This window comes from Hordeum vulgare, chromosome 2H (genome assembly GCF_904849725.1).
Source record: "Hordeum vulgare subsp. vulgare chromosome 2H, MorexV3_pseudomolecules_assembly, whole genome shotgun sequence".
Lineage (NCBI taxonomy): Eukaryota > Viridiplantae > Streptophyta > Magnoliopsida > Poales > Poaceae > Hordeum > Hordeum vulgare.
The window spans coordinates 630,254,952-630,272,372 of NC_058519.1; the positions used below are offsets into that span (position 1 = coordinate 630,254,952).

Here is a 17,421-nt window from a genome sequence, read left to right on the forward strand (position 1 = left end):
CCCGCCGCGCCGTGGTACTGCTGTTGACCTTTGCTGTACGTACGTACGTACGTATCGTACCCGGCCGTATCCATCTATCCATCTACCGGACGTACATACACTGCACTAATGCAGCCAGGGTATCCATCCACAGGCTGTGGTCAACAAAAGCACCACCCTGCGTTAATGAACCATCGTCAATCCGCATTACGTCTGGCCTCACTGAGACACCGATCGATCCGGTCCGATCGATCAATGCCACAATATCGCATGTTGATTATTTGATTATCGTGTATCCAGAGAAAGATCGCGCCTGCGTGTGCTGCCGCCCGCGTCTTTCCCACTGACCCCGACCCCGACCCCGAGCCACGGTATATAAGCCGGAGTGCGGGCGCGGCACCTGACGACGTATCTGCCTGCCATCAGGCGAGAGAGTGGCCAGTGCGCGGCGCCGTGGGATCGACCGACCGGGGATGCCGAAGCTGCAGAGGTACAGGGGCGTCAGGCAGAGGCACTGGGGCTCCTGGGTCTCCGAGATCCGCCACCCGCTCATGTACGTCCACGAACTGTAGTACCATGTTCCTGTGCAAATTCCGTCTCTGTCGGTGCAGTTACGTAGTAGTACGAGCGATGTGTTCTGATGTGTGCTTGGGTTCTTGGCTGTCGTGGTGGGTGCAGGAAGACGAGGATCTGGCTGGGCACGTACGAGACGGCGGAGGACGCGGCGCGGGCGTACGACGAGGCGGCGAGGCTCATGAGCGGGCCCGCCGCGCGCACCAACTTCCCCTCCGCCGGCGGCGTCCCCGCCGGAGGATGCCTCTCCGCGACCCTGCGCGCCAAGCTGGAGAAATGCTGCCTGTCGTCGTCGGCGGCGGCGGCGCCGGTGCAGAACGTCGAGGCGACCAAGGCGGCGGCGAGGGCCGGAGGCGGCGCCGCGCGCCGAAACAGGGTGGAGGACGTCGTGAAGCGCGTGGACGAGGAGGAGGAGTGCATCGAGGAGATGATCAGGGAGCTCACCCACTACGGCTCCGTCGAGATCGTCCTCCCCTCCGCCTGCTCCAGCTCCGTCGTCTAGCTCGCTCTAGCCTGCCTGCCGGCCGTCCTCCAGCAAGAACCGACCGCTCCCCTAGCTAGCTAGCCAGCCAGCCAGTCCATCATCCATCCATGTCCATGCCCATCCACCCCCTTCGTCTCTCTCTCCCGACTTGTTTTTGTTAGGCAACAAACATGTAGCAGTAAGGTAAAGTAGTAAATGTACACCCCCATAAACCATATCCATTAGCCGCCATGGATCACCATCGGCACATGTTACTTATGTACACTCCGTTAGCCGGAGGAGCATTTGCATTAACCGGGCGGCCGGGGACCCTTTCCCCAGGATCGTGCTGCGCTGCGTCTGCAACGGGAAGGGGACCGGGGATCTTTCAGGATAAGGGGGCTCGATTTGGGTCATGATGTGAAAACTGTGCCCCGCTCTGTCGCGTAGCAGCGTGCTAGCTTGGCATACGCCCGAAGCCTCTCCTCTCTTTTCTGCTGTTATTTATATATACATAATCTTTGCTCTGGAAACTAATACACGGGATGTATATTCCGGTACGAGCGGCACAGTGCAGATCTTTTCTCGGTGGACTGATGTGACGCTTGCATGGCTGTTAGATCGGATGCATCTCCATGTTAGGGCCGATCGAACTGTCCTCGCCATTCCATCTTGAGCAGTCAAGATGGATTGATAGATTGCAGGACGGAATGCAATGCAAGCAGTTACTCTGTGCCTAAGCAACATCAGAGGGCCAGGGGAGAAGAACAAGAGTTTGACCCATACGAGTCGTCCGCTACGAAACAAAGATGGCTGTGGATGCGACACCAGCTTCAACATGGCACCCGTCACCTATTAGAGTTGATGGATGGATGGATGGATGGATGGATGGATGCAAGACCATTATAGAACGCCAAAACAGACAGATGTGCGATGGCTGGTGGCGGTGACTGTGTGATAGATCATAGATGGAAGCAGAACACCATCAATCAGTCAATGATACAATACAATACAATACAATTCAATACAATACAATAGTAGAGATGAAGAAGTTGCTCTTCCGTCTTTCACAAACTAACCATAACAACAATAATAATAATACAAAGCACATCTAGATGAACATGAATGAGGGCAGCTACTGATCCTAGTAATCACATCTAAACCATGATTGATAGGTGTGTCATGAAGCCTACGGTGATACAACAACATTGATACAGGCGTGGGTACATGATGCGTTACTTACCTGAGATATCCCATCAACGAATACTAGCTCTAGTTAAACCCTAAGGTATCATACCGCCCTTCTTGGGCCGTTAATATTAGTAGACGTCGACCTGGTACAACAAAAGCTTGCTTGCTTGCTTCTACAGTCCTCTTCATAACGCCCTACGAGCAGCCCTTTTCGGACCTCGGCGAATGTAAGCTGGTTTCGGGTCTTCCTTCGCTGGCCCCCCTAAATCAGTTACAGCACCGTTTTCGGCAGACTTACCGTCCGCCGGTTTCTCTGATCCCGTCCCCGCGCCGTTATCTACAGAGTTATCAGCTGAAGCTGAAGCATCAGCTGCGGAGTTGATAAACTCCTTATTGTTGGGAGGCACAGCACTGCTTGAATTAGTGCAGCTGGGATTATCATTGCCCGAGGATTCAATCCCTGAGTTGTCTGATCGATCCAGCAGACTGTACAGCACAAAGACACAATTAGTGGCACACATCGAAATGCAAATTACAAATTACGACGGTATGTAAAAGGGTTTGCACATATCACATTACCCGTTGGCAGATGCTTTCTTGGTCGGCCCATTTAAACTGCTGTGGACCTTTTTCTTTAGGGAACGTAAACTCATCCGGGTCTGGGGGACTGAATCCTTTGCTTTTGATTCTGGAACAATTCCATAATCAGCAAAGCCATCACAAACGTGAATAGTAGCAGCCATCAATTTACAACAATAGACATAAATCACGAACAAAGCGATCAAGTTAGGCAAGGGACGATACTACAAGGAAAAGGTTTCTGCTTTAGCTCTACTCCAGGAATTTCAGACGGGGCTACTCAACTAACATTCTAACAAAAATAAGCCCTGCCGAACATGGTTAATCTGTTGAGGGGAGGCTTAACAAAATCCATCATGCTGAAAATAAGTTTACCATATATGGCCCGAAAGGAACTCAAGCCATGTACAATGAGACAGCACTTCAGGAAGAAATGTCAAATATGTTGTCACCATGGATAACACCACAAGTTACAGCAGTGTTGCTGCTTCATGAGGTAGACGGCGCCTAGAGCTGTTTACGTGCATGGAGCACTTCTGTAGGAAGTCCTAAACTATGTAAGCTAGGGATGCAAGGCGGCGCCCAACCCGTCCCGCTCCGTATACAAATTAAAAAAGGTTAGTTCTAACTGGGCTGTGGTGCTGTTAGGCAAAGTTAGACTAATTCTGCACTTTGGCGGGTCTATGCAGGACGCCGCTCTGCACCACTAATGTAAGCGCTTGTAAATGTATTTGTTCCAATTGGGGGTTGTGGCTCTCGTATAGATGCTTCTCTCTCTCTTAAGCATCTACCTAACCATCTCTTGCATTGGAGGTGCCCTTCATGATTTCTACCAATTATTCACAAGTTCCAGCACACTTCAAGCTCCAGAAAAGCATAGCCAGTGAATTAATTTGGAACCAATGACAAAGTTTAACTCAGCTAGAACACTGGAAATGATCTTATTTCAACCAAAAATATCCAAACCACCAGTTAGAATAGTTCATCTTTAGTCAGTTTTAATCAGCCATAACTGCATCCAACCCTAACAAATTCAGTACTCCCTCCGTCCCATAATATAAGAGCGTTTAAACGCTCTTATATTATGGGACGGAGGGGATAGATCACAGGAATCAGCCACTGCTGGTTGGCTACAGTAGCCGACTTCACTGTGACTGGAAATGATCTTATTTCAACCAAAAATATCCAAACCACCAGTTAGAATAGTTCATCTTCAGTCAATTTTAATCAACCATAACTGCATCCAACCCTAACAAATTTAGTAGATCACAGGAATCAGCCACTGCTGGTTGGCTACAGTAGCCGGCTTCACTGTGGCTGGCAAGCAAAACTAGTATCATGATTCTTGGCCAATGCTTGGAATACAAAGTCACATGTTTGCCTACATACATCAGTCCCACCGTTTGGAGTCATCGTCATTATCAAGGGCAAGGTTGCCCTTTGAAAGAAAGCAGGTGCAGCGGACCAAGAAAAACATTGAAGTGGGGGCACCTTCTTTGCAAATTAAAAGAAAAAGAATGTGGAAATTTGACAGAGATGGGCCCTCACTCAGCCGCCCTCTTGGCTATTCCCTTCGGCAATAAATAGCTCACCATGGCTGTTTATTTACACAAAAACATATTTGCCTAAAAGATGACTAAAAGAGGGTTGACAGGCAGGCCAGAAGTGTTATCACTGTAAGGCAAGTCCAGGTCCAAACAAAATCAATCTGATTGAACAATGGAACAAAATGCATATGCACGTATGAGTACACAAACTAAGTTCAGATTTATTATAGCAAGGATATCTCTACAAACCTGAAGTTGAATTCATATGCAATTCTTCGTGAATTTCTGGTTCTGCAGGCACAGATTTAACATCTCCACTGTGGTCAGCAGCCTCTTCCGTGGCACTGAGACAGGTCAATATTGTTAGCAACAGAGCACTATGTAGCGAATGTAGCAAATCTGTGTTAAAAAGTGCAACCCTTCTTTAATACAAAAACCGACCTTGTGAGAGGCACAGGGCTCTCATGTGGTACCTCATCTGCATTCCCCTGTGGTACCTCATCTGCATTCCCCCGTCGTACCTCATCTGCATTCCCCTGTGGTACCTCATCTGCACCACAAATACCATTCAAGAATACATTAGACCAGGATATTCACGGAGTTAAACAATTACATTCATTCAAACATGGTTAGCCAAGGGTCTACCAGGATGAACATCAGATGCAGCATGGCAATCTTGGACAAGATTGCCACCGTCCTTCGGTGGAGGGTCCACAGAATCAACGGCACCCTTAAGATTAGAGAAATGAACTGATAAATAAAAGGAATTATTTATTGTCTGCAAAAGGTACCGCAGATAATGTTTTGCAGGGCCATGCTTACAAACAAATAAACATCAACACTTCTCCGTGTATCTAAATTACTGCCATGGATACAGGAAAAATCACAACTCACGTGGTTTCCATCCTTAGTTGGTGAAATAGGTAAGGGGCACTCATTGGCTGGTTCTGCTGCAGCAACTTTATCAGAACCTAAATTACATGAAACAAATTAGTTGTCTACAGCCAAAAGACATGTTCTTCATAATCGGAGGATGCAACATGAGCGATCCAACGTCATAAAAAGCTCAGGCGTGTAAAGAAGAAATTTCACCTTCATAACCCTGAACTGACTGTCCAACTTCATCACGAGTATGTGGTGATAATATAGAGACACCATTATCAAACAATCTGGAAGTAGAACCATGGTGCCTGGACTTAGAGGCTTCTGCAGTTTCAGAAAATCTAATGCGATCTCTTCGCAATTCAAAGTTTTCCCAGAAGTTGGAACTGGAAAGGAAGTCTTCCTTGTTGTCGACCTTCAGAAAGAAAAATACTTACAAGTGAAAATGCAAGAATAGTTCACGGTATATAATAAGTCCTGGTGAAATAATAGAAATAAAACATGCAACATGCCAACATGCCAAATAAGATTGAAAGAGTAGCATTTTCCGTAATTAAGAATCCTCGACAACTAATTCAAATTATCCCTCAAAAACTAGGCTGAGCATAATTGCAAATTCCGGCAGTTCCATTGTGACCTGGCAGAAAACTGTTGTTATTCCTATATTTTGATGAATTACCTTTGATGATGACAAGTATCTCGATCCTTCGTCATCATTAATATGTACTCCACCGGAGGGTGGTGATTTAAATCTCCGACTGCCTAATAAAGGGGACTGCCATGGTGGCAATGACTGCATGTATGATCTTGCTAAATCGACAGGAGAACCCTTGTCAGATTTGAGGTCCTGCATGAGATGCCAAGCCATTAAGGTAAGCAATAACAGAAGCAACCAAGATAACATTCAGTTAAGTAATCACCTAAGAGTTCAAGGCTATAACCATTAGAAAAGAAATACATCAGTACTCACAGAATTAAGCACATCAGTGTTCAATATGCAAGGTCCATGATCTTCAGGCTTTGAGCCTAATCCCTGCCTTTTCTCTTCCAGCCATTTCTTTGCTTCCATAACTGCTGCATTACATAGCTCAGGTGATGCTTGGAGAGGAGAACCAGGAGAAAAGTTACCAGGTCCAGTACTAAAAACAGGACCTGATCCAGAGCCATTTCTATTGCGATTCAAGGAACGCCAAGCTCCGGTAAAATCATGGCCATTCCTGCTTGGGGTTTCTTTTGGTGTCCCATGCTCATAGGCTTCAGGAAATCCTGAATCTGTAACACGTGACTGTAATAGCTTCACCATCTTATCACATTCATCCCTGAAAAATGAACAGCAATAATTCAGAGGGAAATCAAGGCCTAAACTTTATGTGTCTACCAAATATAAACAATCAAAATGCCTCAAAAACAAATAGTACGCACAAAAGTTACTTAAGTCAGCATTAGATCCATAGTGCTTCGAACTGCACTCTTTTCTTAGTCGTGCACTGCTAAAGAGAGCCAATCAGCGCTATAATATCCAGTTCAGGTATTACCGTATTAGTATCACTTGGTCTTTCCTCTGATTCAAATTAGAAAGAAATATTTCGCTGCAGTTCATTACAGAAAGCTCTTGTTGGCAACAGTTTCAATTGACAAAACATAAACTAGATTCAGATTAAGAAGTGTCTTGTTACAGTTCATTGCAGAAGCTAAATTATCATTATAGAAGTTTACACGACCAGCATCAGTTTTCAACTTTTGATTGTTCTAATTCACACTGGCTGTAAATAAGAAGGCAATAAACTATACATATTAGCACGTGTATAAAAGAATATTATACTCCATTACCTTGAGAATGTTTCCTTCATAACCATTTCCTCAATGGCGAGCTTTGACTCGCTGAAAGGAATTAACGTTTCATGAGTATCATGGGTATCTTCATTTCCATCTGCACAGGTACTTCAAATTAACACATTTATAACATACCTAAGAATAATCCAACTGAATATGAAGTTGTGGGCTGCACTAGATAGCAGTGTGAGGACACATCAAACAGTCCAGGAAAGAAGAGATGACCCGACGCAACTGAGGTCAAAGTTTTACATCTGAAACAAACTAATAGGTGATGGAGCAGAATTCTAGTATTTCTAAAATGGCTCAAGCTTACAAGGAAGCAATACATATTAATCATCCACATACTACTGTTTATAAACTGAATAACTAATAAACTTTCCACCAGTACTGAGCTCAAATTGAGCATGTTCTCTAAGCCTGACAGAACTAACTAGTACTTAAAGTCCTACTACATTCATTGCAAATACCTCCAAAGTAGCTTTCCACTAAAAAAAATAAGTAAGCCTGACCAAAGGTCCTGAATAAGGTACGTTCAGAAACATAATTAATCGTCTCAATTTTAAAATTCCACAACAAACGGTGGGAAATTTAAAAGGTTTTCGAATTCGTCGTCGTTTTATCCCCAATTCTACCTAGCGAAACCTAATCCTTACTCTACCACAATCTCTCTGGCGCTAGATACTTCTGCCTCCACCATTTCTGCCAACAATGGCCGCGGGATAGCCAGATTCGAAAAGTAGCACTAATTTGAGAAAGCAAATCCGAAACCCTAGGTCGCGACCCGCGAGCGGAGCCATGGCACAGCGCCGACTTGCCCATATAAGTTACCGCAGCCAGTAGTAGTACACTTGAGTAGACGAGCGAGCGCACTGGAGCCGGAGCTCGCTAGACGGAGGGGGCGAGAAGCCGAGACAATGGGGAAAATGGGAAGGGGGAGCAACTCACCGGAGTCCTCTCGGGAGCCGTCCTCCTCCTCCTCGTCCCCGTCCTCGTCTTCCGAGGCCTGCTCCTCGGACGAGGAGAAGAGCACGGAGGATATGACCCGCTTGGCCCCGGTGACGATGGTGGAGAGCCACCCGGGGCTCCTCCCCGCCTCCGCCGGCACCAGCGCGCCCTCCGGCGAGAGGCGGCGGCGCTTGGACCGCCCGGATCCGGATCTGTCGCCCCCGTTGTCGTCTCCCTCGTCCTCCGGCGATCGCCGCCGGCGAGCCCCGAAGAGGGACGCCATGGGAGCGGGCGGGCGGGCGAGCGAGATGGAGAGAGCGTGTGACGCGAGGGGAATCCGAACCGGAAACGTGAGGAGGCGATTTTTTTGGAAGCGACGTCGGCGGAACTGCTACGGCCACCGCTTTAACCGGCCGCGCCGCCCCCAATGACGCGCGGGCCCGTCCCGTGCGGCTGGCCCGCCCGCAGGGACTGCGGGCGCCGGTCGCTGCGCCTTGGAAGTAAGTGGGACAAACTTTATCGGCTACTGGTTGTTGGCCTGCGCAAAGCGAAGCGCGCATTAACTGCTGCTACTAATCGTAATCAACGGTGGGTTTTTGGTTGTACCCCTCGCGTGAGGGGGAGGGCCCACCCAGCAGCCGCGCCGCTGGGGCCTACTTGGCTGTGACGGGTGCGGCGTTGGTTCCTCGCGAGGCTGGGTGTACGCGCTGTACGGGGATGAGTAATGTTAACTGGTAACCTCCGTCCAGATTCCGGCGTGTAGGAACAGCGACGGTGCGTAGGTTTGGGTACATGAATGAGGAGTGGGGCCGGGTGTTGCAGCGGGTGGATAGGCTTCGGCCTGTGGATGGTGGAATCTTGGGGTTGGGTACTTGGGCGGGTGGACGAATGTTTTCCTTCGGGGAAAGGGTAGGGGTGGAGTGTGGCGGCTGGGGAATGTCCCGTTCGGGGCCTGTCCTACACGCCGCCGTATGTTGCAGCGAATCACGTTTTCCTCGTTACGTTACGTCTTGCGACTTTTCGAAAACAACTGCGGAGGGAAAGGTATTTTTTTCTTGCTGGGCAAGGGTGTGTATAGCTCGTTTGGGACGATTTGTCTTGCTCGAGACACATGTAAGGCCAACCTCCAACCGGTCAAGGGGAGCGACTTTTTTTATGATAGGGAGCATTTTTTTTAAACATAATACAGAGACGCAAACACTCATATATATATATATATATATATATATATATACATACGCGCATACATTAATTCTTGTGAACACACACATGCACATTCTATCCTACGAGCACCTTCGACAAACTGAGCTGACATATCATCTTGAGATTTATGAAATTGTCGTAGTCGCCTCGTCGGGAGCAACTATTTGAGGAGTATTTATTTGGGAGCGAACTTACAACGGGTGTTGCAGCGGGTGGATAGATTCGGCCCATGGGTGATGGAATCTTGGGTTGGGTACTTGGACAGGTGGACGGATGTTTTTCTTCATGGAAAGGGTAAGAGCAAATATAATAATGGCTTATATCCCGCTTGGAGCATCTACAATCATAATTTGTAAATTCGGTTCTTCAAATGTCCGCGGGCGCGTTCATGGATACTAATTGCCCACGTCTTAAATTTGCTTGTCCATATCTAACTTCTCTCATATTTCATCCTCTAGATTCATACAAAAGCATGCAAAAATGAATAGCCTACGTACTACATACTACGCTACTCTCTGTCGGCGTCGGAGGTGGCCTGAGCCGCCTGCGTCGGAGTCTGAACCGCCTGTGCTGCCTCCTGCGTAGCCCGCGACGCCTTCATCTGCTGTCGAGGGAGACGTCTGGACTTCGCAGCCGACTCCATGCGGATGGAGTCCAGGATGGCCAGCTGCTCCGGCGACACTACACCACAACACTGATGTAAGGACAAAAAAACTACCGGGAAAAGTCTCTATAAATGACAGATAAACTGTCGAGACAACGGTTCTCCGGGCAGATTGAACCGCCACGGGAATGGCTGTCAGGGACTACTTGTCCCTGCAGAAAAACTTCTCCCGACAGTTTTTTTTGTCCTGGCCCATGTATTTGCCGATAGTCTATTTTCTCGCGGCGGTTTGATCGGTACGAGTGAAACTACAATTGCCGACGGTCTATTTTCTCCCGACAGTTTGGTCGGTACGAGTGAAAGTATAATTACCGGTAGTTCAACTGCATGCACAAGCACGTTCACCTGGCAGATATTATGCCAGCAATATGATATCACTACCAAAAAATTCTAGGCATCCGTATTATGTAATATCCATCCATTATGTATTTCTAGACAATCAATACATATCACACAATAGGTGCAATTCAATCAAAGTAACACATAGTCTTCATAAGAAATCTTGAACTTCATTCAACAATATCAAAATGACAATATATAAGAATGTTGTGCCACAATAGGAGTACATATATGTTTACCACACAACCAAAATAAAGTAGTTCCAGAAGAGGAGATGTACATATGTTTCTAAATGTGTGCCACACAACCAAAATGAGCTTAACCACCAGCAAATGAGCAGAGCAAGTCTAGGACATTATCGTTCCACCATATTAATTGTAGGTCTTCCAAATCTACAACAGCTTGAAGATCTTTCAGATCTTAGTGACCTTGTGTACCTTTGGGAAACCTACAATAGATCGGAAGATGTTACATACAACAGTTGAGTTTGGCCCTAATGTCTCGCGCCACACAATCATCGGCAGTTAACGGGACATGCCTTGGTTCTCCCGGTAGATACAACTGACGTGACGTGTGCTCGCCATTTCTGGCAGTTTGTGTGCCCTCTTTATTCAACTTCTGTCGACAATTCCAGTGCCCTTTAGTTCTTCTCACGGCAGTAACAAGGTTCCTGGCAAATGATTTGCCATTGTTCATGTATTTCTCCCAACAGTTAATTGCCCCAAATCAAGTGTTATGGTGTAGTGCCACAAATCCATGTCCTCCATCATCGACGCCTCCTCTTCGCCCACATCCAGCGATAACGCCTCCTTTTTCGGCTCCTGCTCCTCGTCCTCTACCACCCCCAACTCCTCCTCCTCCTCTTCCTCCAAATCCTCCTCCAAATCGAGAGGTAGCCCCACGGCTGTCCGGATCCGGACCTGCTCAAGGAGCTAGAGACGGTGTTGGATCATGTACTGGCGACGACATGGGGCATGGCTGACGGGCTCGGGTGGCGGTGGTGGAAGGGATGAGAGGGATGTGCTAGGGCCGGGGGATGCCGACCGGCTTATGGATAAGGGGAGAGCCGAAGCGACGTCGCGCGGCGTTCACACTGTGTCAATGGTGGAGGCGCCCGTCAGACCGTCGCGTTTTCGGGCCAGTCCACGTGGGGCCAGGCCATCAGGCCGACGTGGCGCGCGTGCTCGGGCGCGCCTGGGCTCCCCCGTATCCGTCACATATTTGGGTTGGATATGAGGGGTGACAGTCAGCTCGGGCGTTTGAGACCTGTTTGAGGGGCCTGGCTGGGTCAACTTTTTGTGACCGGTCAGTGACCGGACGGCCTGACTGAGCGTTTGGGATGGTTTTGAGGGGTCCGACTGTAGATGCTCTTACATGACACTTTTGTATGTGAAGGGGAGACACATGGAAATATTGTGGAAGTGGGCTCTCATGCAAGAGTAGCTATATGCCTTGATGAGGACATGGTTCGTCTCCATCAAATTGATAGTTACCGTCTCATTGAAAGATCAGGACCCTCGCATATATCATGCGTACTTCTAGGCAAATGCAATAAATATGAAGAAAGAGATAGAGAGAAAGTGAAAAAGGTCTGGTCGTCCCTCACAGCTAGCGGTGGCTCATCCTCCGTCGGCTCCTGCTCCTCGCCCTCTTTCACCCCCATCTCCTCCTTTTCCTCCTCCACCTCCTCGACCTCCTCAATATCCTCCCCGAGATCCAAAGGTAGCCCCACGACCGTTTGGATCCGGGCCTACTCAAGGAGCCAGAGACGGTGTTGGATCATGTACTGGCGGCGGCATGGGGGTATGGCTTACGGGCTCGGCTGACGGTGGTGGAAGGGAGGAGGGGGATGTGCTAGGGCTGAGCGACACCGTTCGACTGAAATAGATGGCTATAGATAAGGGCAGGGAGCTAGAGTGGCGCCACGCGGCGTTCACACCGTGTCGACGGTGGAGGCGCCCGTCGGACCGTCGGGTTTTCGGGCAAGTCCGCGTGAGGTCACGCTGTCAAGCCGACGTGGCGGGCGCGCGCGAGCTCCCCCATATCCGCCCCATATTTGGACTGGATATGAGGGGTGATGGTCAGCTCAGACGTTTGAGGCCCGTTTGAGGGGCCCGACTCGGTCGATTTTTTGTGACCGGTTGGCCTGCCTGAGCGTTTGAGGCGGATTTGAAGGGTCCGACTATAGATGCTCTTACATGACATTTTTTTATGTGATGGAGGGAGACATGGAAAAATTGTGGAAGTGGGCTCTCATGCAAGAGTCTAGCTATATGCATTAATGGGGACATGGCTCGTCTCCATCAAATCGATAGATACCATCTCATCGAAAGATCAGGACCCTCGCCTCTATCATGCGTACTTGTAGGCAAATGTAATAAATATGAAGAAAGAGATAGAGATAAAGTGAAAAATGTACTCCCTCCATTTTTATGACAAGTATTCTCGGACGGATGGAATAGTACTCTTTTAGCCAACCTTATAAACTAACCTTGTTGTATGAGAGGGTGCTTGGATACGTTTTAGTCCCATGACTAAAAGTAATGAGACTAAAACTTGCTAGCCTCACTCATGCTTGGATCCAAGTACTAAAGAGACTAAAATCAAGCTAATGAGCATTTATTATCCTCCAAACCCTCCAATCCAGAACTTGCATGAGGAGTTAAATGAGGAGAGAGAGGACTAATGCATATTTTAGTAGGGGTACCCCTGATTAAAAGATTTTAGCCTCAAGACTAGTTTTAGCCTCTCTTTAGTCAGGGATGCTTGGAACTTTAGCCTGCTAAAAAGACTAGTTTTAGTCAGACTAGTTTTAATCTCTTGGCTCCAAGCACCCTCTGAATGGTTGACAACATCGTAAAGCTAGCAGTTGGTTGTGCTATTAACCATGCTCTAAAGGTGAAGGGTGGAGTGTGGCGGCAACTAAATTCAATGTTCTAATCCGTTTGGCGAACTTTAGTACAATTTCATCCCCTTTTAGAAAGAAAATATGATTTAATCTTTTCATACTGCCATCGTCTTAAATGATGGGCTTACACTACCTATCGCCAAGGTCAATGGTGATAGACTTTGGTAAACGTTTAAATGGGCGTATGCTAATAGCGTGGAGGGGTCGGAGCATCGGGGTACATCACTTGCCCAGTCTTTGGACTAGTCGACGGCAGCGGCGACCGCGGTCATCGTTCCTTCCTTGCAAGCACCACTGCGGTGCTCCCACTCCCTTCGTATTGCTACAGGTGAAAACTTGATCCGCAGGATCAGATGGCGGCGGCTTGTGGCCTTGTCCTTATTGGAAGCGCCGTTTTGGAGTCCCCGCTCCGACATTGGTCGTCTCGCCCTCCTCGTTAGATCGCACTTGTGGTGGTCTTCGTCGGCTCAAAGCGGTTCTTCTTTGCTCATTTGTAGTGTGCTTTGTAGTTGTTGGGGTGGTGTGTCGATGCCCGACATCCTTGTATCTTATCTTGGGTGTGTGTTGAATGAGGTGTGGGCGTGTGTTTGTATCAGTGATCTCGAATGTAACGATGTTAATTGTTTTACTAGTTAAATGCTCGTGCTTTGCCACGACATACGAAATAATATATTAAAAAATCAGTTGATAAAATCATAACATGGAATTTGGATATTTTAGACGCTCGTTTTTATATTGAATATATTTTAGGAAGAAAACAATGTTAAAGGTAATTGAAAATCTATGAGCATGGACAAACTTGTTTTGGAATGTAGATAATAACTAAAACATTGATAAAATTAGCACATCCGTTAAAATGCCATAGACACAAACAAACATGACGAAACGGTCATGTACATAGTGGATACAAACCAAGTTCGTGATAACTAAACTTACAAATTAAAACACATAATCATATGTATAATAGACATAACAAATGTCTACTATTTGTACTACATGCGCCAAGCTTTCTTTGTATACATCATGCGTCGGAGAACAAATAGATGCCCGTGCGTTGGCATGTTGTCTAAATACCTTGCTTAATATGCTCTAATATATACTTCAGCATCGCAACAAAAGACAATTTTACAATCCAAACTACTTCACTTATGACATGCCCCTTTCTATTTTCAGAATATGAATTAGCCAGCTGAATTTTTATGATTCAGTGTCACGTACAAACGTACACTTAACTGCTATAGGTAAAATTTCAGCTAAAGTATAATACAGACTTGTCCCGTTTTTTTAGGCAAAAAAATTACCCTGGCCAAGTCTCTGCCCGACCTCACTCTATCTTCACTCACCGGTCACCACCTCATCCCCTTCCCCATCCCCTCACACTCTCGTGCTATCCACTCATCCCCTCACACTCCCACCGCTATCCACTCTGAAGCTCACCTGTGCTGCCGCCGTCGCTGCCCCTCCTCTCCGACGCGGCCGTCACCGGAGCCGCCCTCCTCGCCTGCTCACGCACGCCTCCTGCTCCCATGGTTCGCGGCTCCCTCCCTACTCCAAACCCTAAGCCCCCGTCGCCCTCGCGCCACCTGCTCACCTCTCCCCCTCCATCTCCGGCAGGACTTCCTCCCCGGCCGCCACCATGCCGTCCGCGCCGACCGGGGCCTCCGCCCCGCCGCTCGAAGATTGTCTCCGCCTCCTGCGTGGCGAGCGCGACGAGCAGAAGCTGGCGGGCCTCTTCAGAGTCAACCTCTTCACCTCACCCAGAGTGGATCTTTCTTCACTTTATATCAGCCAAGTCCATTTGTCCATGCTTCTATCCTATCATCTATGTTCATTTTATTTCTGTTGATTTATCACATGCGTGTGTAAATTCTTGTTTTGGGTGATGCGTTGTTCAGGCTTTACTTCTCAATTAATACCTGACGGTCATCTGCTCTTTATTTCCTCTACTCTGCCAATTGAGGACGGCCCACGGAACGAGGAAGACGGTGCGGCTCTCTGCCTTAGACAGGGGTGCTGTCGGGACGAGGGGAAATTCGTGACGAGACTGGTTGGGTAGCTGAGGATTCCAAGGCAAGCAGGTGGCGGCGGGATGAGGGATTGGACAGGGGTAGGCTAGGGTTAGGCTAGAATGGACATAAATACAATAAGCGGATTTTGGTAGGGGTTGCCAAGACCCTCCGATTAAATCGGACGGACGAAATAAATAGGCTAGGGGGCCCAATGGACAAACCGATGACGTTTTGCGGTAAAACGGGGTTGATCCGGATCCAACGGTCACGACCGCCGGGTTCGGGTTCTGGGAGGTTTTCGGACTGGGCTGCGCGTAGGTTCGACGCACTGTGCAGAGGGGCTAGGAGAAGATGAGAGGGAAAACGGGCGACCCGGCAACGTAATTTAAAACACCGACAAACGTCCGACGGTAGCCCGAATACGGTGCCGCTACGGTCGACCGTTCAGGTACCAGACGGTCTCCGATCGCGACGAAATTCGACATGCGGCCTAGCTATATCTAATCGCGACCGCGTGCCAAGTTTCACCTCGATCAGAGAAAGTTTTAAACGCGTTTTTAAAACAGGGTTTGGACGGTGCCGCGGGCGCGTGCGTGTGCGGTCGGGCTCGGAACGGACAACGACGAGAACCGGCGACTACTAACGAATGGAAGTTTTGAAAACGGGCGGCAACGGAGATGTCGATGCAATGCAGATGATGCGCATGATGCAATGATGATGCGGCCACTGAAAATACCCACACGACGAAAACGGAAAGAGAAGGGGAAGCTTCTGGAACGTCGGTCTCGGGTTGTCACAACTCTCCTACACTACAAGAGGATCTCGCCCCGAGATCCAAGAATGAAAGGGGAAGAGGATGAGAAAGAACAAGAGGTAAAAACTTAGTCGCTTCTTTGACAAACGAGTGAAACCAACGATCCTTGAAAGTAGCAAAGCGATGAGGAATGATATGAGAAGATGGAAGAATTCACGGAAAATTTTGGCAGCACTTCGGTAGGAAAATGGGACAAAAAAATTTCGACAAGAAGAGAGAATTGGACAATATACATAACAAACAACAAAATAGAGCAAGGAAACACCATGATCTTGATAGAACACCATAATAGACCCAAAGATCAACATCATAATGCCTCCGGAACAATAGAATAGGAACTAGCTCATACGGAAGAAGAGAATGAAGAGAGCATGACAACTACTAACTCCAATGAACTTGACAAGCATCCTTGCAAGAAGAATTGAACGGAGTTGTTGGAAAAACAACAACGAAAGAACAAGATAGTAGTGGGCTTATGAAAATCATCTCAACAAATATGAGGTGACAACCAACCACTAAAAGAAACAAGGATAGATTGGGAGAAACATGATATGAACAAATCTTACACCAAGAGGGTACATCGAGAACTTAGAATAATGACAAGCACCATGATAGCAACAATCCATAGGAAAAGTTTTAGGTGAAATCCAAACCAAGATGGCTCAATGAAGAAATCATGGGTTGAAATATCTCAACACCATAGAATCGGTGGTTTTAATTAACTCATCCTTGAAAGGAAAACTCTCTGAGGCTCCTACACTAACAAGAAGGCTATAATGCCACCTCAAAGGATCAAGGAAGAACAAATGGACTTGGGAATGCAAGAGAACGGATACTTGAGAAAAGAATTGATATCATGAGTCCTCCGGAAGAAGAATTCAGATTACTATGAACAAGAATAAGGATTATGTTATGCTAATCCTTCATCAAGTTTAATTGATGACAAGCAACGGATTTAGCCTACCACTTATTCTTCTTGACATGATTGAGGAGAGATATGAGCACAAACTAGAAGAAATCTTGAAAGAGGCAACGGTGAGAATTGAAATGAATGAGACAACCATGAATGACTGGAGATACATTGGAATGAAGAGATCACGAGCCACCTGAGAGAAAACTTGAACAAGGCACCGGATAACCGAGACGAACGAAGAGACAACAATTGAGAAGAATCGAGGATGAAAGCTGAAAGCTGAGAACGAAGAATCTTCTGAAATGATGGCCTTCGGAGGATCGAGAATAAAAACAACTTGGAAATGCGCCGGATAGCAAGAAAGGGATTCCTCATGATTGACAACAAATGAGAGGATAACACGAAGCTGAGCTGACAATCTTCACAAGAATGGAAAAAGACTGAGAGAAACACCCCTTCGAATTGCAAGCTGAGAATGATGACGAGAGCCACACCAAGAATTAATGAGATACTCCGGAATAAGAAGAATGCAAGGTTGAGCCAATATGAGAATTAACTCAAATAGATCTTGGAGAA

At 47.4% G+C, this 17,421-nt stretch overlaps 2 protein-coding genes across 2 annotated transcripts; one reads left to right on the forward strand and one right to left on the reverse strand.

Annotated features, from left to right (window-relative positions):
- The first annotated feature begins 390 nt into the window (after window positions 1–390).
- On the forward strand, window positions 391–1,330 carry LOC123430988 (ethylene-responsive transcription factor ERF003-like). Its single transcript, XM_045114812.1, has 2 exons — window positions 391–532; window positions 658–1,330. The coding sequence occupies exons 1-2, from the start codon at window positions 453–455 to the stop codon at window positions 1,052–1,054; spliced, it is 477 nt and encodes a 158-aa protein (XP_044970747.1). The 5' UTR covers window positions 391–452; the 3' UTR covers window positions 1,055–1,330.
- A 674-nt stretch (window positions 1,331–2,004) lies between these two features.
- Window positions 2,005–8,368, reverse strand: LOC123428078. Its single transcript, XM_045112243.1, has 11 exons — window positions 7,996–8,368; window positions 7,045–7,144; window positions 6,185–6,533; window positions 5,894–6,061; window positions 5,425–5,629; window positions 5,227–5,303; window positions 4,978–5,062; window positions 4,774–4,882; window positions 4,582–4,676; window positions 2,786–2,894; window positions 2,005–2,692 (listed from the first exon to the last, which is right to left on the reverse strand). The coding sequence occupies exons 1-11, from the start codon at window positions 8,276–8,278 to the stop codon at window positions 2,392–2,394; spliced, it is 1,881 nt and encodes a 626-aa protein (XP_044968178.1). The 5' UTR covers window positions 8,279–8,368; the 3' UTR covers window positions 2,005–2,391.
- Window positions 8,369–17,421: the final 9,053 nt, after the last annotated feature.

What these genes read in the sequence shown, in the direction of transcription:
- LOC123430988 (XM_045114812.1), top strand. Translation starts at nt 453, where the DNA reads ATGCCGAAGCTGCAGAGGTACAGGGGCGTCAGGCAGAGGCACTGGGGC. An exon ending in GAGATCCGCCACCCGCTCAT is followed by an intron (nt 533 to 657) that starts GTACGTCCACGA and finishes TGGTGGGTGCAG; the next exon opens with GAAGACGAGGATCTGGCTGG.
- LOC123428078 (XM_045112243.1), bottom strand. Translation starts at nt 8,278, where the DNA reads ATGGCGTCCCTCTTCGGGGCTCGCCGGCGGCGATCGCCGGAGGACGAG. An exon ending in CGGCTCCCGAGAGGACTCCG is followed by an intron (nt 7,145 to 7,995) that starts GTGAGTTGCTCC and finishes GTACCTGTGCAG; the next exon opens with ATGGAAATGAAGATACCCAT. An exon ending in CAACTAAGGATGGAAACCAC is followed by an intron (nt 5,063 to 5,226) that starts GTGAGTTGTGAT and finishes TCTAATCTTAAG; the next exon opens with GGTGCCGTTGATTCTGTGGA.